At 42.7% G+C, this 23,732-nt stretch overlaps 1 protein-coding gene across 1 annotated transcript in view; it reads right to left on the bottom strand.

Moving 5' to 3' along the window:
• The window catches only part of GALNT2 (polypeptide N-acetylgalactosaminyltransferase 2), a 269,895-nt gene that overhangs the window by 117,944 nt on the left and 128,219 nt on the right, over positions 1-23,732 (bottom strand). Inside the window, exon 2 of the mRNA XM_003410890.4 lies at positions 23,581-23,674. Within this exon, the coding sequence (XP_003410938.1) occupies positions 23,581-23,674 (94 nt within the window). The remainder of the gene's footprint in view (positions 1-23,580; positions 23,675-23,732) is intronic.

Raw genomic sequence — 23,732 nt, 5'->3', positions numbered from 1 at the left:
TGTGATGCCTCAGTCTTTCCTTGGTCTGGGAGCATCTCAGCGCAGGAACCTCAGGTCCAAAGGATACACTCTGCACCCAGTGCTACTTTCTTTGCTTAAGACACTATCTAATCTTGTAGACATCATCAATAAAACTGCCGCTAATTCATTTTATTACATCATAGTGATAGGATTTACAACACATAGGGAAATCACATCAGATGATAAAATGGTAGACAATCATACCATCATACAAGGGAATCATGACCTAACCAAGTAACAGATATTTTAGGGGGGCACAATTCGATCTATGACAAGTGGCAATGTTAACATCTGACAAAACAGACTTTAAGACAAAATTCATCATAAGAGACAAAGAAGGACATCATATAATGATAAAAGGGTAAATTCACCAAGATGTAATAATTATAAATATTTATGTACCTAACGTCAAAGCTCCAAAATTTATAAAGCAAACTCTAACATAATTAAACAGATAGATCTACAGTAACGGCAGAAGGATTTTAATACACCTCTTTCAACAATGGATAGTATTCCACTCTAGAAAGAAAATCAATAAACAGAAGACCTGAATAATACTATTAACCGGTTGGACCTGACATATATAGAACACACCACCCAACAGCAACACAATACACATTCTTTTCCACTGCACATGGATCATTCTCCAGAACAGATCATATCTTAGACCACAAAACAAACCTCAATAAATTTAAAAAGATTGAGATCAAACACAGCATCTTCTCTGACCATAGTGAATGAAGCTAGAAATCAGCAACAGGGAGAATAAGAGGTAAAAAAATCAATTCTTGGAAACTAAATAACACACTACAAAAAACTATTGGGTCATGAAACAAATCAAATGAAATTAAAAAAATGCTTAGACTCAACATACCAAAACCTTTGGGATGCAGCAAAAGCAGTGCTCCAAAGGAATTTCATAGCAATAAATGATTACATTAAAAAAAGAAAGATCCGAAATCAGTAACTTAACCCAACAACTTGAACAAATAAAAAAGGAAGAGCAAAAGAAGCCCAAAGCTACCAGAAGAAAGGAAATGATAAAGATCAGAGCAGAAATAAATGAAATAAAATAAAACAAAACAATAGAAAGAATTAATGAGACCAGTAGTTGGTTCTTTGAAAGGAATCAATAAAACACACAAGCCACTGGCTATAAGGACAAAGGAATGAAATAGGGGACATTATAACAGAACCAACTGAAATAAAGAGGATCATAACACAACACTATGAAAAACTATACTAAAAAAGATTTGAAAACTGGATGAAATGGACAAATCCCTGGGAAAAAACTACCTACCTAAACTAGTAAATAGAAGTAAAAATGTAAACAGACCCTAACAAAAGAAGAGATTGCAGATGCCATCAAAACACTCCCAACGACAACAAAAACTCAGACCAGGTAGTTTCACTGGGGAATTTTTCCAAACATTCAGAGAATAGGTAACACCTATCCTACTCAAACTCTTCCAAAACATAGAGGAGGAAGGAATACTCCCTAACTCATTCTATGAAGCCAGCATCACCCTGATACCAAAGCCAAATAAAGACACCACAAAAAAGAACAGACCAAATCCTCATGAATAGAGATCTAGAAATCCTCAACGAAGTTCTAGCAAACAGAATTCAACAACATATTAAGAAAATTATATACCATGACCAAGTGCGATTCATGCCAGGAATACAAGGGTGGTTCAATGTTAGAAAAATCAATCCACTTTACCACATAAACAAAACAAAGAATCACATGATCATCTCAATCAATGTAGAAAAGGCACTTTATAAAATCCAACACCCTTTACTGATAAAAACTCTCAGCAAAATAGGAACATAAGGGAAATGTCTCAACATTTTTAAGAGCATATATGTAAAATCAACAGCCAACATTACACTTAACAGAGAAAGACTAAGAGCCTTCCCCTTGAGAACAGGGACAAGGATGCCCACTGTCACTACTCCTATTCAATACTGTACTGGATGTCCTAACCAGAACAATAAGGCAAGAAAGAGAAATAAAGCGTATCCAAGTTGGAAAGGAAGAAGTAAAACTACCTCTATTCGCAGATGACATTGGCCTATATATAGAAGATTCCAAAGATTCCACAGAAAATTGCTGGGTTTAATAGAAGAATTCAGCGACACAGCAGGGCCCAAGACCAACACATGAAAACCAGTCGGGTCCTTTTAGACTAAAATAAGGAGAAATATGAAAAGGAAATCAAGAAAGCAATACTATTTACAACATCCCCCAAAACGATAAATATCTAGGAATAAACATAACCAGGAATGTAAAAGACTATACAATGAAAACTATAAAACACTACTACAAGAGACATAAATGGAAAGACATTCTGTACTCATGGATTGGAAGATTTAATATTGTGAAAATGTCAATACTTCCCAAAGCGATCTATAGATACAGTGCAATCCCAAACAAAATTCTAACAGCACTCTTTGCTGAAATGGAGTAACTAATCACTATCTTTATATGGAAAGAAAGGAGGCCCCAAATAGCCAAAGTAATACTGAAGAACAACAAAGTAGGAGGCCACACACTCCCTGATCTCAAAATATACTATATAAATAAGTACAGTAATCAAAATGACCTGGTACTGGTTCAATAACAGATACATAGACTAGTGGAACAGAATTGAGAACCCAGAAATAAATTCATCCATCTATGAACAACTGATTTTCGACAACGGGTCAAAGTCTATTCAATGGGGAAGAATACTCTCTTTAACAAATGGTGTTGGCAAAATTGGATATCCACTTACAGAAAAATGAAACAGGACCCATATCCACACCATTAACAAAAAACTCAAAATGGACCATACACAAAAACTAACTCAAAATGGACCATAGACCTAAATGTTAGAGCTAAAAGTCTAAAGTTCTTGGAAGAAAACATAGGACAAAATTATGGGACCTAATTTTTTGTAAGACAGATTATCAAAAAAAGTACAAATGCAAGGACAGGAGAAGACAAATTAGATAACTGGGACCTCATAAAAAATACTTATGCTCATCAAAAGACTTTATCTAAAGAGTAAAAAGCTGTTCCCAGGAAGTTATACATAAGAATCACCTGGGGATCTTGTTGAACTGTAGATTCTGATTCAGTATATATGGGGTGGAAGTGCAAATTCTCAGCAGGGAACTTGACAGAAATGCAAATTTTCAGCAGGGAAAAAAGACAACCTACAGACTGGAAAAAAATCTTCAGGAAGGACATATCAGATAAGGGTCTAATTCCCAAAATATACATAAAACTTCAACAATTCAACAATAAAAAGACAAATAACCTGATTAAAAAATGGGCAAAGGACATGAAGACACTTCACCAAAGAGGAAATTCAAGGAGCCAACAAACACATGAAAAGCTGCCCTCTGTCATCAGCCATTAGAGAGATGCAAATCAAAACTACAATAAGATATCATCTCATCCCTGCTAAAACGGCACTGATTAAAAAAAAACAAAACAACAGATACTGGTGAGGATGTGGGGAGATTGGAACCCCTTACCCACTGCTGGTGGAAATGTAAAATGGTACAACCACTATGGAATACAGTATGGTGATTCCGTAAAACATTAGAAATACAGCTACCTTATGATTCAGCAATTCTACTCTCTGGTATATACCTAGAGAGCTAGTTGAAGAGATTCAAACAGCCATAGGCACACTTATGTTCACTGCAGCATTATTCACAAAAGCAAAAAGATGGAAACAATCTAAGTGCCCATCAGTGGGTGAGCAGATAAACAAACGTGGTACATACATTCAATAGAATACTATGTAGCCATAAAGAAAGATGAGTTCCCAAAACACCTTGGAACGTGGGTGAACCTAGAGGACATAATACTGAGAGAAATAAGTCAATCACAAAAGGACAAATGTATGATCTCACTTTTGTAAAATGGTAACAGCTATATAGACAGAGATAATGTTCATTGGTGGCTACCAGGGGTGGGAGTGGGGGAGAGAAAGGGATTCATTCTCCAAACAGTACACCAGATAGATCCAAATCCATATCCAAACCCTGGGTCGATTCTGACTCATAGCAACCCTATAGGACAAAGTAGAACTTCCCCATAGGGTTTCCAAGGAGCAGCTTGTGGATCTGAACTATCAACCTTTTGATTACCAGCCAAGCTCTTAACCATTGTGCAATCAGGGCTCCCTACAGACAGCAGTCACCTTTTATTTACGCTTATAAGAAAGGTAGCACCGTATGTGGGAGAAATGTGCACAGCTTAACCAAGGTAACTGATGCCACTACATTACACATACATACATACACACACATACACACAAAGATGTTTTGGTAAATGCTATAACAACAACCAAAATACATATATGTGTACATATAGATATGTATACATATGTATTCACACGTATATAAGTATGTATGTGTGCATGTATATGTACTGTTGTTGTTTGGTGGCACTGAGCCAGTTCTGACTCATAGCAATCCTATGTACAACAGAATGAAACATTGTCCAGTTCTGCGCCATCCTCACAATTGTTGCAGCCACTGCGTCAATCCATCTTCTTGAGCGTTGTTCTGCTTTTCCATATATGTATATAACAAATAAAAATTACAAATCTAATACTTCTTAGACATAGCCAATGACCTCACAGGATTAGGTTCCTTGCTCTGAAGAGTCAGAGTCATAGTCTCATAGGACAACTCAGTCAATTGGTATAATACAGTTCATAAAGTTTGTTCTACATGCTAGTCCGGTGAGTAGCATCTGGGATCTTAAAAACTTGTGAGTGACCATTTAAGATACAACTATTGGTTCCTACTTGTCTGGAGCAAAAGAATAAGAAGCAAACCCAAAATTCAAAGTAGGAACTGGTCTACAGGACTAACTGTCCGCATGAACCACAGCTTCCTCTACCCTGAGACCAGAGGAACTAGATGAAGCCCAGCTATCACTACCATAATGTTCTGATCGGGGCGACAGTAAATGGACCCTGATAGAAACGGAGAAAAATGGGGAGGGAAACGTCAAATTCTCAAAAAATTCAGACTTACTGGACTCACTGGAGCAGGAAGAATCCCCAAGACTATCATCCTGAGATATTCTTTAAGCTTTGAGCCAAAACTATCCCCTCAAGTCACCTTTTAGGTAAACAGTAGGCTAGCTTATAAAGTAATGAATATCACCCTTGAGTATTACGCTCTTTAAAAAATCATCTATTTGAGACCACATGGTCAATAAATATTCTAAAGTACAGATGGGAAGAGTGGGGGGATGTGAGACGAGGTTAATTGGAACGGAACAATTAGAACAGAAATAATGAGAATGTTGATACAATGTGAAGGATATAACCAATGTCACTGAACAATACATGCATAAACTGTTCAATGGGAACCTGTTTTGCTTCCACCAAAAATACAATGAAATATTATTAAAAAAAAAAACTCCCAAAACCTAACATAGAATAATACAATAAATGTCTTAAAAAAAAAAAAAAAAGTAGTGACACCCATAAACCATTCTGTAATTTTGTCACCTCTTAAAAATCTTTATATAGAGAACTGGAAATTAAAAGTTTTAGAGAAAAAAAACTATATACATACACACATATACGTGTGTGTGTATACATGAAAATCTAGTGAAAATGGACTTGGCTAACTAAGCAAAAGTCCAAGGTGCACTGAAGGCATTAGTGCAAAACGAGGCTCCAGGAACTGACGGACTATCAGTTGAGAGGTTTCAACAAACGGATGCAGCTCTGGAAGTGCTCGCTCGTCTATGCCAAGAGGTTTGGAAGACAGCTTCCTGGTCAACTGACTGGAAGAGATCCATATTTACGCCTATTCCCCAAAAAATGTGATCCAGCCAAATGCAGAAATTATCAAACAATATCATTAATATTACACGCAAGTAAAATTTTGCTGAAGATCATTCAAAAGCAGCTACTGCACTGTATCAACAGGGAATAGCCAGAAATGCAGGCTGCATTCAGAAGAGGACATGGAACCAGAGATATCATTGCTGATGTCAGATGGATCCTGGCTGAAAGCAGAGAATACCAGAAATATGTTTACCTGTGTTTTATTAACTACGCTAAGGCATTCGATTGTGTGGATCATTACAAATTATGGATAACACTGCGAAGAATGGGAATTCCAGAACACTAAATTGTGCTCATGAGGAAACTTTACATAGATCAAGAAGCAGTTGTTTGGACAGAACAAGGGGATACTGATTGCTTTAAAGTCAGGAAAGGTGTGCGTCAGGTTTGTATTCTTTCATCATACCTATTCAATCTGTCCCCTACATGTCTGTTAGTTTGTCATACTGTGGGGGCTTGCGTGTTGCTGTGATGCTGGAAGCTATGCCACCGGTATTCAGATACCAGTAGGGTGACCCAAGGAGGACAAGTTTCAACTGAGCTTCCAGACTAAGACAGGCTAGGAAGAAGGACCCGGCAGTCTACTTCAGAAAAGCATTAGCCAGTGAAAACCTTATGAATAGCAGCGGAACACTGTCTGATATAGTGCTGGAAGAGGAGCCCCCCAGGTTGGAAGGCACTCAAAAGACGACTGATGAAGAGCTGCCTCCTCAAAGTAGAGTCGACCTTAATGACCTGGCTGGAGAAAAGCTTTCGGAACCTTCATCCGCTGATGTGGCACAACTCAAAATGAGAAGAAACAGCTGCAAACATCCATTAATAATCAGAATGTGGAATGTATGAAGTATGAATCTAGGAAAATTGGAAATCATCAAAAATGAAACGGAACACATAAACATCGATATCCTAGGCATTAGTGAGCTGAGATGGACCAGTGTTGGCCATTTGGAATCGGACAATCATACAGTCTACCATGCTGGGAATGACAACTTGAAGAGGAATGGTGTTGCATTCATCATCAAAAAGAACATTTCAAGATCTATCCTGAAGTAGAACGCTGTCAGTGATAGGATAATATCCATATGCCTAGAAGGAAGAGCAGTTAATACGATTATTATTCAAATTTACGCATCAACCACTAAGGCCAAAGATGAAAAAATAGAAGATTTTTATCAGCTGCTGCAGTCTGAAACTGACTGAACAAGTGATCAGGATGCATTGATAATCACTGGCAATCGGAATGTGAAAGTTGGAAACAAAGAAGGAGGATCAGTAGTTGGAAAATATGGCCTCGGTGACAGAAACAATGCCAGAGACCAAATGATAGAATTTTGCAAGACCAATGACTTCTTCTTTCCAAATACTTTCACATGGACCTCGCCAGATGGAACACTCAGGAATCAAGCTGACTACATCTGTGGAAAGAGACGATGGGAAAGCTCAATATCATCAGTCAGAACAAGGCCAGCAGCCAACTACGGAACAGACCATCAATTGCATCATATGCAAGTTCAAGCTGAAACTGAAAAAAATCAAAGCAAGTCCACGAGAGCCAAAATATGACCTTGAGTATATCCCACATGAATTTAGAGACCATCTGAAGCATAGATTTGATGCACTGAACACTAGTGACCGAAGACCAGATGAGTCCTGGAATGACATCAAGGACATCATACATGAAGAAAGCAAGAGGTCATTGAAAAGACAGGAAAGACAGAAAAGACCATGATGGAGGTCAGAGGAGACTCTGAAACTTGCTCACGAACGTCGAGCAGCTAAAGCAAAAGGAAGAAATGATGAAGTAAAAGAAATGAACAGAAGATTTCAAAGGGCGGCTCGAGATGACAAAGTAAAGTATTATAACGACATGTGCAAAGACTAGAGACAGAAAACCAAAAGGGAAGAACATGCTTGGCATTTCTCAAGTTGATAGAACTGAGGAAAAAATTCAAGCCTCGAGTTGCAATAGTGAAGGAGTCTATGGGGAAAATATTAAACGATGCATGAAGCATCAAAAGAAGATGGAAGGAATACAAAGAGTCATTATACCAAAAAGAATTAATCAATATTCAACCATTCCATCATAGCACATGATGAGGAACCCATGGTACTAAAGGAAGAAATCCAAGCTGCTCTTAAGGCACCGGCAAAAAACAAAACTCCAGGACTTGATGGAATATCAGTTGAGATGTTTCAACAAATGGATGTAGCGCTGGAGGTGCTCACTGGTCTATGCCAAGAAATATGATCCAACCAAATGCAGAAATTATCGAACAATGTGATTAATATCACACACAATTAAAATTTTGCTGAAGATCATTCAAAAGCAGCTACAGCACTGTATTGACAGAAAACTGCCAGAAATTCAGGCTGGTTTCAGAAGAGGATGTAGAACCGGGGATATCATTGCTGATGTCAGATGGATCCTGGCTGAAAGCAGAGAATACCAGAAGAATATTCACCTGTGTTTTATTGACTATGCAAAGGCATTCAACTGTGTGGATTATAACAAATTAGGGATAACATTGCAAAGAATGGGAATTTCAGAACACTTAATTGTGCTCACGAGGAACCTTTACATAGATCAAGAGGCAGTTGTTTGGACAGAACAAGGGGATACTGATTGGTTTAAAGTCAGGAAAGGTGTGTTTCAGGGTTGTACCCTTTCACCATACCTATTCAATCTGTATGCTGAGCAAATTATCCAAGAAGCTGGACTATATGAAGAAGAACAGGGCATCAGGATTTGAGGACGACTCATTAACAACCTGCACTATGCAGATGACACAACCTTGCTTGCTGAAAGTGAAAAGGACTTGAAGCACTTACTAATGAAGATCAAAGACCACAGCCTTCAGTATGGATTGCAACTCAGCGTAAAACAAAAATCCTCACAATTGGACCAATGAGGAACATTATGGTAAACGGAGAAAAGAATGAAGTTGTCAAGGATTTCCACAATCAACAGCCATGGAAGCAGCAGTCAGGAAATCAAACGACACATTGCATTGGGTAAATCTGCTGCAAAGGACCTCTTTAAAGTGTTGAAGAGCAAAGATGTCACCTTGAAGACTAAGGTGCGCCGGACCCAAGCCACGGTGTTTTCAATTGCATCATATGCGTGCAAAGGCTGGAGAATGAATAAGGAAGACCGAAGAAGAACTGACGCCTTTGAATTGTGGTATTAGCGAAGAATATTGAATAAATACACCATGGACTGCCAAAAGAATGAACAAATCCAACTTGGAAGAAGTACAGCCAGAACGCTCCTCAGAAGCAGAGATGGCGATGTTGCGTCTTACATACTTTGGACATGCTGTCAGGAGGGATCAGTCCCTGGAGAAGGACATCATGCTTGGTAAAGTACAAGGTCAGTGAAAAAAAAGGAAGACCCTCAATGAGATGGATTGACATAGCGGCTACAGCAATGAGCTCAAGCATAACAATGGTTGTGAGCATGGCGCAGGACTGGGCAATGTTTTGTCCTGTTGTGCATGAGTCGGAAACAACTCGACAGCACCTAACAATAAACAACAACAACATTCAATTTGAATGTTGAGCAAATTATCCAAGAAGCTGGACTGTATGAAAAAACGGACATCAGGATTGGAGCAAGACTCATTAACAACCTGCGTTGCAGATGACACAACCTTGCTTGCTGAAAGTGAAGAGGACTTGAAGCACTTACTAATGAAGATCAAAGACCACAGCCTTCAGTATGGATTATACCTGAAAATGAAAATCCTCACAAATGGACCAATAAAGAACATCACGATAAATGGAGAAAAGAATGACATTGTCAAGGATCATTTTAGTTGGATCCATAATCAACACCCACAGAAGCCGCAGTCAAAAAGTGAAGAAACATATTGCGTTGGGCAAATCTGCTGGGAAACAACTCTTTAAAGTGTTGAAAAGCAAAGATGTCACCTTGAAGACTAAGGTGAGCCTGACCCAAGCCATGGTATTTTCAATCACATCATAGGCATGCAAAAGCTGGGCAGTGAATAAAGAAGACTGAAGAAGAATTGACGCCTTTGAATTGTGGTATTGGAGAAGAATATTGAATACACCACGGACTGCCAAAAGAACGAACAAATCTGTCTCCGAAGTACAGCCAGAACGCTCCTCAGAAGCAGGGATGGCATGACTGCATCTTACACGCTTTGGACATGTTATCAGGAGGGATCAGTCCCTGGAGAAGGACATCATGCTTGGCAAAGTACGGGGTCAGTGAAAAAAGAGGAAGACCCTCAGCAAGGTGGAATGACACAGTGGCTGCAGCAATGAGCTCAAGCATAACAACAATTGTGAAGATGGCACAGGACCAAGCAGTGTTTTGTTCTGTAGTACAGAGGGTTGCTGTGAGTCGGAACTGACTTTGACGGCACCTAACAACAGTAGGCAGAAACAGCTGATGGGAAAGATTTCAAAAATATAAAATTTTGCCAGCTTCATCACCAGAGATGACAGAAAACAAAGCATGTATTTAAATAACACAAGAACACAAAGAGAACATTATCCTTAGGAGGGTTGTTAAAACAGCTAGCTTATTAAAGAAGGTTATGAAAATATTTACAAGGGAATTTATTTTCAGAAGATAGGCTTCTCTTAAATGTGGTCTTCAAAGCTGAAGAGGGAATTATACGACCACTCGGGTGGCCATTAGTGCTTTGATGCCATAAAAATGAGATGATTGTCAATTAGTATTTCACAGACAGGTCAGGCCACCTATCTGATGCCTCATGCTGTTCTGGGGGCCTAAGATGGGAGTCCACACCACATTCTAGCCTAGCCCTCAGGCTCCTTCACAGAGATCCCTGCTCCCCTGTCCTGTAAATGCAGGCGTGCACGCAGCAGTCCAAATCCCTCCATCCCTTAAGGCTCTGTCCTCCAAGAAGCACCTGCCCCAAGCTCACCAGGGTCTCCTCTGCGAGACTGGCAGCCCTCAAGTGCCACCCCACTGACCTCCTGGCACACATCTCCCCTTCCCAACTGTATTATGGGCTCCTTATACCCGTGAACCAAGCCTGGCATCTGCTGCTTTTCTCACCCACAGGACCCAAGCCACCCATGCACACCACACACAACCCTTGTACCCTGGGTGACCGCTGATGTCACCCACAGGCCTGAGGGGCCCAAGGCTGGTTGTAGACAAAGCACCCCAAATTCTGCACACTCCTGTGCGTATTCCCTCCTACAGATAATACACTGTGCTGCCCATACCTCTATATCGCTTGGTCCATTTAAAAACCAAACCTTTGCCATTGAGTTGATTCAGACTAATAAAAAATAGTGACCCTATATATTGGTCCGTTTATACTCTGAGAGATTCTCCTGTCGTCTACTTCCAGCTCTTAGTTTTGAGTTGTTTTTTTCTCTAACCTGGACTGTTACTCCTATACCTCATCCCATTTGATTCCTGACATTTCCCAAACGCTGCCTGTGAGGCACTGGCCCCCCTCAAGAAACTTGTCATCCACCTCGAGTCTGCCCCCATGCTGATAAGGAAACTGGAAAACTCACTGGTCAGACGGCACTGGGGAAACTGCGGGAGCAGGGTGGCTCACAGTGGGCCTAAGCCAACACCAGTGTCACTGACGGGCTTGGAGTACCAGCCAGGTCTTTTGGGACCCACAGTCTGGCGCTTCTGAACAGAGGCGCAGAGCAAGCTGGAACAAACATACAAGCAAAACCACAGGGCTCAGAGTCCCAAACTGAGCCCAAGCCAGCTCACTGATGCTGCTGACTCTCTAGTCTTATAAAATTGGAATAATATTCTACCTCCCAGAGGAGTCATAAAAATTAAATGAAATAATGAAAACAAAAGCCATTCCTAAATTACTGGTTAGCACAAAACTAGCTGACATTAGCAGGCAGAAATGGGCAAACACAAGTGCAGGCACCCTGCCTCACTGAGGTGACACCCCTATGCTGGACTGGCTATCCCAAAGGGGCCCCACGCCTGCCCTCCTCTTGTCTGCACTGTAACCTGGTCATTAGCCTCTCCTCTTCACCTGGTTATTAGCCTCTCCCTAATGAAAGAGTCAGAGGACTAAAGGGGTCTTTGCCTTCTCCAGAGATTCCTGAGGAACTGCCCAGGTGGACCATGAGCTGGAACATGCAGATGCTTGTAATCCACACCCCACTGTCAGCTAAGAGTACCTCCGGGCCCTAAACACCTATGAGAAGAGAGACGGGGGAATCAATGGATAAGTTAACTCATGTCTACATCCCAACCTTCCATTTTCATCTGTCATTTCCAGGGAACCTGGAGGAAATAGTAAAAACTCAGAATCATTCCTACTTGCTGCAGGCAGGGGGATGGGCAGATGTCACATCTCAGAGCAGCTGAGGAGAGGAGAGAGAAAGCTCAGATGCCTAGGTGTTATCAACAGGGAGAGAAAGGGCCAAGATATCAAGCCGTTTTGAAAAATGGAAGTTGTACTAGCCTACTCTAAGGCACAATTAGTTCTACTGTCAGCCATCTGGCCATCAGCTAGGCCCTTAGTTTCTCAAGTAAGCTGATTTAGAACTTCCAAGAAGGAGGCGCCTGAGGAGTACTGGGCCTGACACATAGTACTGGGCCTGAGGAGTGTGCGCCAGGCCCCTCGGCACCTGTCCCCATGGCCACAGACACCAGCCTTCACCCTCCCCCACTCCCTACCACCTGGAGGGCCAGCTCAAATACAGTCACCACCTTCTCCTATCAGAGGGTAAGGATGGAGAAGGGCCTCCATGGTCCAGCAGGGCTCTAGCACTGTAAGGCCGAGCACCATGCTAATGTCACTGCAGTTCACTGTCCCCCTGCAGTAGCTGCACTGTCCCTCCATGAAGGAAGCACCCTGTCTGTTATGGTCGCTCCTGCAAGGGGCCTCCAGTGTGTATACAGTAGCAGCCTCTCCCTAGGGCAGTCTCCTTCCCTCCCCGAGAGAAAGCTCCACATAGCTTTTATATAAACCAAACCTATTATTAAAGTGCCTCCTCTGTTTAATAATTAACTTCAAATCCTGCCCAGGAGAGCCCCCAGGCCCATATCTCCTGTCCCTTTGGAAAACAGTCAGTGATGCTTGCTCCTACTGCCTAGCACCTTTCTTAGTTACTGTCACTCCACAGCGGTGATCTCACAGACACAACTGTGGGGCTGACAGTGTCCCTCTCTCTATTTGTCTTGGCTTGGAGACACGTCCATTTAAAGCAATCTTCGTGAGCTCTCAGCATCTTCTCAACTGTCTCAGACTCTAAGATCCTCTGCACCTCACTGTGGCATCCTTTTCAGTTTGGAGATCAATCTCTTTGATAGAGAAGATGGAAACCATATGTAAATGGATAAGCAAGGCTTTCTCTAAGCCATGCCCTAGCTCTAATGGAGGAACCCTTAAGCCTCCTGGTTTTTGTGCTCAGTTCCGTCCCCTCCCGCCACAGGTGCTAAACCACTTGTTCAGCCCTGCTTCCAGGAGAGAACAGGGCTGCTCCAGTGCCTCCTACACAGGAGAGGTTAAAAACTGCAAAGAACATTCTGCAAAGCCTCAGCAGTGTTCGCACACCTTGGTGGATAGCTGGGACGCTGTTCTAAATGTGCTCTGCTCCTTGACATGGCCCCTGTGCATCCCATCGAAGGGGGAGCAGAGGTCAGTCAGCCAGACTAACAGCCCGAGGAAGCAGACGTGCTCGTTCCCAGCACCCTTCCGCCAACTGCCCAAGGCCTTCCAGCGTGAGCCAGCATAGAAGGGACACAGCGTAGCCCTTGTCACCTCTCCAGCCATGAAAAAAATGTCCAGTGTCAGGGAGAAAGTGAGGTCAGACTAACTATTCTGACTCTGGGAGAGAAGAGCTAGAATTTAGAGATGGACCCTACCCTTAGTACAGTGGCCTGACAAATCCCCTGGTACATGACCCTCTGCGGGAGAAAGCGGAAGCCCAGAGTTGCTGCTATGAGGCCAGCTCTCTCATATTCCTCTTCACTGCTGTGTCCTGGCCATTGCCCAAATGCTGCTCCCTGTCATTTCTTCTCCCTCCTTCTCTTCTTCTATCTTTGACTTACTGGCAAACCTTCCCATTAGTATTCTCCCTACATCACGCCTGTTGTCCTTTACAGAACATGGGTTTACAGTTTCATACTTCCTCAAATCAGAACTTTCTTCTCTCCCCCAATCTACTTACTGGTCTCTTGAATCATGTCTCTCTTTTGAGAATCTTTTTTTTTTTTCTTCCTAGTTTAGTTTCGGATGTTTTTTTTTTTCCACCTTATCTAGACTCCTTTATTCTCTTTAAGAGCCTTCCATGAAGAGAAATCAGTTTGCAGTTGTAACCACACATGGTCCTTAAGTGCCCCCCAAGAAGCCTGCAGCAGACATTTACGGTCGGAGAAGGGCTCACTGCCCCCAGAACAGCTCCACTCTCCCTAGGACTCTGAGACAACACTGCGTCTCTGAGCTGTGATAGGTGAGACAGTGTGTTCTAGCCAATCCAGGTCTGAAGTGCTACTCTGGACAGTACTCACTGGGGGATTCATTCTAGGCTCCTAACACCCAACCTCAAATGAAAGTTTGGAAAAGGCCTTTTTATAATCTGGAGACAGCCTGCACTTGGGTGATCTGCTCAAATAAGTTTTAAAAAAATTCCACTTTTCTAAACAGTGTCATTTCTTTTTAACTTAAACCTCACATTTAAAAACCAATGACATAAATCTAAGAAACTGAACTTTCAAAGTAACACCATGAGACACACAGAAGCCCACATCCTTAGACACACACACAAATGTGGCCTCTGAGTCAGAGAGCTTTCAGGTGCAATGGTCGGGGGACACTGGCAGAAATGGTCAGTTGGGACAGATCTCCTGTGGACAAGCGGCATCAACCTACCACTCACAGATGTGAAAGTGAAAGGTAAGTGTCTTCCTTGGATGTGGGACTCTGTCAGGCAGGACATGAGGCACCTCAGTGGAACCAGGCTGCAGGAGACTGCTGAAGTCTGCACTGGTAACTGGCCACACTATAGCTCCTCAGACTTGCCTGCCCTGGGAAGGATGGTTTAAACAATGTAGAGCTGCCCTGCTTGAAGCAGCAACAGCTTCTGGGAACGCAGCCAAGGAAGGGAAATAGAGCATTTTTACATTCAAAGGACAAGGCTCTTAAATTTATTTTAACTTCTTGGTCAATCTCAGATTAAATGCAATTTTACTATGCAGAAAGGAAAAAAAAATTCCTAATACTACTCTTCATTTAGGTCACAATGATATACTATGAAAGACTCCCATTCAATCCACTGTCGTCGAGTCGATTCCAACTCATAGCGACCCTATAGGACAAAGTAGAACTGCCCCATAGAGTTTCCAAGGAGCGCCTGGCAGATGAAAAGACTAGGGTTATAAATAAACATATACATTTAAATTACAAAAACATATAAATAACACTTGGGTTAAAACGATAATTGTCACTGGATACATGATATGAAAGGAACTTTCGTACATCTGTGAGACGCTGTCTCCCAAAATATGGACTCCTGTGCAATTCATTTTTAAGGATGAGAACACAGGAAATGCAAAGTGACTAAAAGGTATGTAAAAAGAAGCCTAAGAAAAAAATCTGATTGTACAGGGGACACACTCTTAGTTTACTTTAAATTATTTGTGTCATCAAAATACAAAAAAACTACTGTGAAACAGTCTGGAGCAATAAAGTGAGTTAGAAGCTAATTTGCATTATGAGGTTTATACTGGGCTTGGTAACAACGAATTTCCGTATGTTTCTTCTTCAGATTTTAAATAAAAACTTCATTTTCTTCTATGGTTTCTAGCCATAATAAATTCAGTTTATTACCCATGGTCTCTACCAAACTCCTTTCTCATCCCCAAAATTACTAAAAATATCAGCGTGAACAATCAGAGTGTGTATCAGAATGGAAGATGATTCATGAGGGGCAGAAGGAGAGACACAGAGTGCCTGTGAGCCAGAAAGTGCAAGACAGCTACTTCACGCGACACCCAAATCACACCACACAGCAGTTGCCATCAAGTCGATTCTGACACACAGTGACCCTATATGACAGAGGAGAACTGCTCCACAGGGTTTTCAAGGCTGCAATCTTTTGGGGAGCAGAGTGCCACATCTTTCTCCCACAAAGCAGTTGGTAGGTTCAAACCACAGACCTTCTAGTTAGCAGCGGAGTGCTTAAGCACTGTGCCACCAGGGTTCCTTCATGCCACACAAGAACCCTATAAAACCTATGCTGTGGTTACTCTTTCCATGTTACAAATTAGGAAATGGAGGCTCAGAAGTTAAGGTGATTTAACCAACATACCTCACTATAAAGGAACCCACAACGTGCTCCAGATCATTCTCACTCCAGTCCTGTGTTTTCCCCTGCACCTTACAACCTACCTCCTCTTGGGTAAACTTTAAGCAAAGCACCAAAAAGCAGCCCATGTACCTGTGCAGTTCCCATAAGCACACTCATCCTTTTAACAATCGCTTCCTTTGCCGAGGCCCTTCAAGTGACGATGCTACCACGCCAGGCTGGCCTTCACCATCCCAACCAAGAGTGGGGGCAACGGAGCCTCTCTCCCATTGAGAACATGGGTTCCTCTGCTGAACACTGATGTCACATGCTACTGGAGTCAGGGGAACCAGGGATACGATCTCTTTTAGGACACACGGACAAATCTCTTCCAAAGCCCTCTTCTCTAGCTGCAGCCTCAGCTGTGGGGACATCAGGGAGCTCATCACCTCAAGGGCTCTGTTACTTGGGCCAAAGCTGCATTACACAGAACAAAAACTGCTTCCTGAGACTTGCACTCTCTGAAATCTCAGAAAATTAAGTCTTCAGCCTCTCTTGTGTGACAGGCTTTCAAGTATTTGAGAATCACACTCCCATCTTCCCCTTCCTAAGCCCTTTCGGCATACTGGTTAAGAGCTTGGCTGCTAACCAAAGGGTCTGCAGTTCAAATCCACTGGGCGCTCCTTGGAAAACTCTATGGGGCAGTTCTACTCTGTCCTACAGGGTCACTCTGAGTTGGAATCGACTTGATGGTAACAGGTAAACTCTTTTGTGAAAACATCCAGTTACTTCACATGTTCCTCCTCACACGAGGTTTTGGCACCTTACCATCCAAGCTGTCCCCACCTGGACCTTTTCTCCGTCATAAACATCTCTGAAAACCCTAGGCCCGGAACAAGATCAAGTCCTTCAACTATGGGTGCCAACACAGCCAACAACCAGCGCTTGTTTGGGACACTATACTTCTAATAATAAAACATAAGGGAATTTTGTTTTAATAGCTCCACCACACTTCTGGCTATTGATCAGGTATAAGTGCTCTACTTTGCTACTTTCTTACTTGTGAGGCTATGGCACAGACAGTGAAAGATGTGTTTTTTAGTGTCGACTGGGGTACAAGAAAATAAGCCCCGTCTAGAAGACAGTCTGGCAATTAATATAAAAAGCCTTAAAACCACGCATTGTCATTGACCCTGCAACTTTTAGTAATTTATTTGAAGGAAATAATTAAGGACACATAAAAACTGTCCTCTACGGATACTTGTTGGAAATCATGTACATGTCCTACGATACAGGGTAAGTTAAATGAGCTTATGGTACATTCATGTCATAAATACACTTCTCACTTGTATGAAATAACAAGAATAGGCAAATGTATAGAGGCCAAAATTTATTAGTGGCTCCCAGGGGCAGGAGGCAGGGTGTTTATGGTGATGGGAAATTTGGCAATGATTATGGGTAGCGGCTGCACAACATTCATATCACTAAATTGTACACTTGAAAAATGCTGAACTGGTGAAAGCTGTGTTATATACATTCTTTACAAAAATAAATAACTAAAAAATGTATGGAAGCTATTTATCAACATGAAAAGATGTTTATAACATATTACCTAAGAAAACACAAGCAAAGTACCACATGTACATCCAAGCAGCTGGCAGGTGATTCCATATGGGACAAGATGGAGGGATGAGGAGAGCCCAGGGAAGGAGGGCTCATGTGGACTGACTTCTCAGCTAATCCTCAAAATCTTTAGTACTGTTCCTAACCTCAAGGGCTATTTGGATACTCTGGATACTTAGTCTTTGAAAAGACTGAACTCGAATGTGGGATAAACTCAGGATAGGTAGACACAGAGGCCACAAGACCCAGGAGGAAGCAGGACCCAGGAGCTCCCTCAAAAATTAGAGGATGAGGAGGAGAAGTCAGCTTGTCTCAGTCAGGTGTGCGAGCACACGAGGATGGGTTATCTGCCCAGAAAGGAGTCTAAAGGAACACATGGTGATTTAGCAACAAAACCAATTCTGGATGGTAGGATCATGTGTGATTATAACTTCCTTATTTCTGCTTATCTGAACTTCAGATTGCTTGCTTTTTAAAAGATGCTTCCCCATGGATACTCAAAGCCCCTTATTCTCCTCACAACACTGTGCAGGCTACTGGGCACAGGCCTGAGTCTCAGGGACCCCTTGGACTTGGCTTCCTTACTGTCATGGGTTGAATTGTATCCCCCCAAAACATGTGTATCAGTTTGGCTAGGCCATAATTCCCCATATTGTGTGATGGTCTACCATTTTGTCATCTAATGTGGTGTTTCTATGTGTCGTAAATCCTATCTCTATGATGTTAATGAGATGGGATTACTGACAGTTATGTTAATGAGGTAGGACTCAATCTACAAGATTAGGTTGTGTCTGAAAGAAATGTTTTTTGAGAAATAAAAAAGAGAAGCCAGAAGAGAGACATAGGAACATCATACCACCAAGAAAGAAGCACCAGGAGCATAGTGTGTCCTTTGGACCTGGGGTCCCTGTGCTGAGATGCTCCTTGACAGGGGAAGATTGATGGCAGGGACCTTTCCCCAGAGCTGACAGGGAGAAAGCCTTCCCCTGGAGCTGGCACCCTGAATTCAGACTTCTAGCTTCCTAGACTGTGAAAGAATAAATTTCTCTTTGTTAAGGCCATCCATTTGTGGTATTTCTGTTATAGCAGCACTAGATGACTAAGACACCCACATTGGTTGCATCAGTTCTAGCCCAAATAATATATTCTACAGGTACATGGTTCATTGAGTTGCCCCTCCTGGGAAAACTCTAGATCTTAACTCAGATCAAGAGACTCCCAGGACTCCCAAGAACTTCAGAGGGCTTATAGAATTTCACAGGGTGTGTGCTTTTTCGGGCACTCTGGGCTTGGTTGAGCTGGGAGGACTGAGCACACAAGGATTTAAGAATCAGAATACCAGCTATCACCTTCACCAGCTCAGAGGAGTCTCTGGGTACTGAGGCTCCAGGTCAGAGACTGTGTGCTCCGTGCCCCCTCGCCCTGGACTGCAGAGTACCTGCAGGGGCTAGAAGGACTCTGCCCACCTCTCCCATTTCATCATCAGCCTATTAAAATGTGCACTGCTGAGCCCATTAAATCCCTTAAAAGAAGAAAAGGTCAGGGAACATCTCTCCCAGACTCTGCAGCAATGCCAAACACACAAGTGGCTCATCTCATCCTTGTTCTGGCAGGTGGGAAGCAGAAAAGCTAAACTGTTTCTGTTAGGATCAGCAGTAATTCACACCCTGAATTTACGTTCCATTAAACGCTTCACCATTCCCATTTCATTCGTCTTTACGTGGACACAGCAATTTCTGTTCTGAGAAAGAAACTCTCTCAGATAATGAAGCAGCAGCCTTTGGGGAGGGGTGGGGTGAAGACACGGCAAAGAAGGGGAGGGGTCTCACAGGGAATCCAAAAACTGAAGGACCCTTCTTTCTCAGCTCTCTCCCCTCATGTCTCTCCTAAGCCTTGCCCCTTTAAAGGAGGTTACTAGTGACCATCAGAAAAGAATGATACTAAGGTTTCACTCAGGCAAAGAAGAAATTCTGTGTTAAAAAGGCACAGAGCCAACAGGAAGAAGTAAACTTTCTAACAAGAACCTCCACCGGCAGTCCCTCCTCAAAGACTGTCCCAGGGCCTTCTGCCTTGTCTGGCTCTGTTCCTTCCAGGTCCTTCTACATCGCTGCTGCTGCCATCGGGCCTCCCTGGGCAGACTTAGAGATGCTGAGCAGAGGAGAGGGTGCAGGAGAATTACTAGGAGAAATTTATTTTCAATCCCAAGAGCTTTTTCCACACCAAGGATAAAGATGAGATTCATCTCCATTGTAGAGACTTTTGAAAACCAAAAAGTTGGTTTGAAGAAAACACTGTGAAAATCAACACTGAAAAAAACAATTCAGCGGTTCCCCCTGGAAGGTGTGATGATTACGCAGAAGCTATGAAGTGTAAGGGCAGAAGTGAGACCTGAAATTTCGCAGGAGAGTGGTGGAGCAAGCATGTATAGTGTCACCACATTTTAAAGATAATAAGCTTTGCAATCCTAATCTGTGAAGAGAAAACTAAAGGGACGTGGGAAGACGAGAGTTAGAACAATAGAAACAAAGACTCTTAGATTAAAAAGTGTCTCCATTTTACTGACAAGGAAAATGAAACCCAAATATTTGCTGACTTTGCAGGGCCTGGCGCAGGACTGAGACAAGCACCCTGGATTCGGCTCCCAGTCCTGGCCCTGCTCCGGCCATGGGCTTCCAGAAGAGAGTGCTCGTGTCCCTCATTTTGTTGGTATTTCAGGAATGGGAAAGAAACAGGAGGGTGTACAGTGCAAGCAAGGCTCCTGCAGTAACTCCTAAACTGTAAGAAAGCAATGGCCCTAGAGGAATATGTCTGACTTAAGAATCCTGACTTGATACTTCTCAGAAACCAGTGGGCTCCTTGGAACCCTAGTAGGTGAGCCAGGATCCCTCCTGAATGATGACCACAGCCTTCTCTGCAAGACATTGACTGCAGCCCTGAGCCGGGACCCCAGCCCTGGTAGGAAAGAAAACCAACTGCTCCTTCCTTTCTCTAGCTAACTTGCTGGGGACCCTATGACTTCTAAGCTGCCTTGCAACCCAGATGAAGTGTAGTTCTAAGAAGGGAAATATAGGATTCACTAAGGGACCACTGGAAACCCTGGTGGTGTAGTGTTAAGAGCTATAGCTGCTAACCAAAAGGTCAGCGGTTCGAATCCACCAAGTACCCCCGGGAACTCTATGGGGCAGTTCTACTCTGTCCTATAGGGTCACGGTGAGTCGGAATCAACTCTGCAGCAAGGGGGGCGGGGGGGGGCAGGACCACTGGAGCCCTGGTGGTGAAGTGGCTAAGGGGTTAGCTGATAACCAAAAGGTCCACTCTTTAGAAGCCATATGGGGCAGTCCTACGCTTTCCTATAGGGTCGCTATGAGTTGGAATTGACTTGATGGCAACGAGTTTGCTTTTTTGTTTTTTCAAGGGACCACTGCACCAGAGAGCTTTGAGAGAAGAGTTTATGGCTGGGCTTAAAGGAGTAAAGTCAAAAGGACCCCACCCTGGTCTCTCCCACCAGGGACGGAACCCAAATCAATAAAACTGAACACTGATGTGGACCATCTCTTTTACCCAACTATGGAGACTTCCTTTACGTGCTGAGTTTCAACTGAAGAACCTGGTGAAGAACATAACTCAAAACACTGCAGATCACGGCTGTTTACATCTGCAGTTTCATTTCTGCACGGTCTCCACTAAGTCCTTCTAAGCTAGGCTCTGGCTCTGGTCTGTGGCTTGGGAAGAGGCTGATGTGCTTCTTCAAGTCCCATTAATTTGGTACTGAAAATGGAAGTCTTAGCTTCCAATAGAAGCCAGGCCGACAAAACCAAGGCAAGGATCCCAGGCTCCACGAGTCCCAGCTGGTACGGCCACTTTGGTGGCATTCTTTATTGAAACTCTAGATTCTTCTCTCCAGAAGTAGAGGGGGCTGGGACCGGAGATAGAGTTGAAATAATAACCTGGTGTTCTGTGTTCATGGGAGCCTCAAGAGCAGAGTTTTCAACGTGGGGCATGTGAGGCAATTTACTGTAGTACTGGAGGAAAGCAGACAGCATTTCCAAGTATTTTCAATCATCCTCTATGTCTTATTTTAAATATGCTTTAGAATGTACCAAGAGATTAGACTGGCAATATGTATACAATTTATGAGTGAGTATTTTAATACATTTGTGTGTGTGGCGGGGTGATCTATGTTCAAAATACTTTTGCTTATAGGGGGTTTGGTCAGAAAAACAAGAGGCCATCACTCCTGGAGATTTACTGATACCTTAGATCTGGCTCCACACTGAAAGCTGTGTGCCTCTTTCATCTGTCACTGGGTTTTGCTGGCCATGTGGAAAGACACTAGGCTCCTATACTCAGCTTAGTGCCATGTCCTCCTACCCACCTGTGTATAACTGCTAGATACCTGACACCTTTAAGAATGAGCCACTGGGCTTCCTAAATAACCCATTCACACAAGGGAGAACTGCAGTGGCCAGTGGTTCCCTGCAGACCATAGAATTCTAGCCATGTCCATCATGCTTGGGGGAAATTTCTTTAAATCATAACAAAATAATTTCTAAAGGAAAAAAAAAAAATCACATGTATGCTGGTTTAGTAAGAAATAAAATTTCAACAACAATAACAAAAAAAGGATGGAAGAGAAAGCCCTTCAGCAAAATAAAATGATGATGCATTTATCAAAAGTTATTAGTAATAACTCAAAAAAGAAGGAAATCACTGCTATCTTATCTCCTGAAAGATAAGAAAATCAACTGTTCAACAGTTAAGAATATAAAAGCCAGAGCCAGCAAACAAACAGAACTGATTTTAAGTAGAACAGGACTCTTAATAGTCACTTTTAGTATAAGCTCTGAAGATGGTTTCTTCCTTCCTCCTTCCTTCTCTCTCTATACATCTTAAAATCCCACTAAAACACTTGTTTTTTTAATAGAAGACACTCCATGGGAAGTCTCTCATTGTTAATTCACAAGGAGTTATATCCTAGTTTCCTATTACTATAATAAAGTAGCCAACTGTTCTATTCTGGTATACCCACTGTACACGAAGCCTGTTTTACATATGTAGGAGCTGTGGCTCAGGGCTTCATGACTCATCCAGGAGTGAAACAAAGAGTGAGGGAGGCAGACCTAATACATGCATCTAACACACACACACACACACACACACACACAAACACACAGAGCCCCTGGAAGTGATGACACACCACCTGTCTGAAGGGGCTGGGGTGCAGGGGGTGTAGACAATGGAAGTGCCTGTCCTCCTAGGGCAGTGCTTGTCAAACCGCAGAAAGAAACACTCCATGACCTTTCTCACCACCAAAACAAAATTTTCATACACCAATACATGCTGCTGTTGCGTGCTGTCGAGTTAATTCCGACTCATAGTGATCCTACAGGACGGAGCAGAACTGCCCCAAAGGGTTTCCTAGGCTGTAATCTTTATGGGAGTAGACCGCCAGGTCCTTTCTCCCGAGGAGCTGCTGGTGGGTTCTAACTGCTGACCTTTTGGTTAGCAGCTGAGCACTTTAACCATTGTGCCACTAAGGCTCCTTTATCCTGTATTTTCTATTCTTAAAAAAAAAAAAAAAAAAAACTTTGGTCACCTCCCACTAAACTTATTTCACTACTTAGGGTCAAATCCAAAATCAGAAAAGCACTCTCAAGGATAAGGGCTCTAACGCACCTAGGAAACCCACTCACCCACTCCGCAGGTCAGTTGCTCCCACCACCACATTCACAAAAACAAGGTCAATTCCCAACCACCAGTCCTCAGCTCCCACGCTGGCCTGTAATACCTGGAGGCAGGGTCTCCATGCTTTGTGCTTTTTCCTCCCCGTTGCTGTGATGAAGGTCTTTCTTTTTAATAGGATCAACTTCATTCCAGTCCTCCTGGGGGAAACAAAGACACCAAATGAACTGATTGGCTCTTCAAACACATTTTCAAGCA

This window comes from Loxodonta africana, chromosome 25, assembly GCF_030014295.1.
Source record: "Loxodonta africana isolate mLoxAfr1 chromosome 25, mLoxAfr1.hap2, whole genome shotgun sequence".
Taxonomy (NCBI): Eukaryota; Metazoa; Chordata; class Mammalia; order Proboscidea; family Elephantidae; genus Loxodonta; species Loxodonta africana.
Note: the sequence above shows the minus strand (reverse complement) of the source record. Positions and strands in the feature narration are given on the sequence as shown.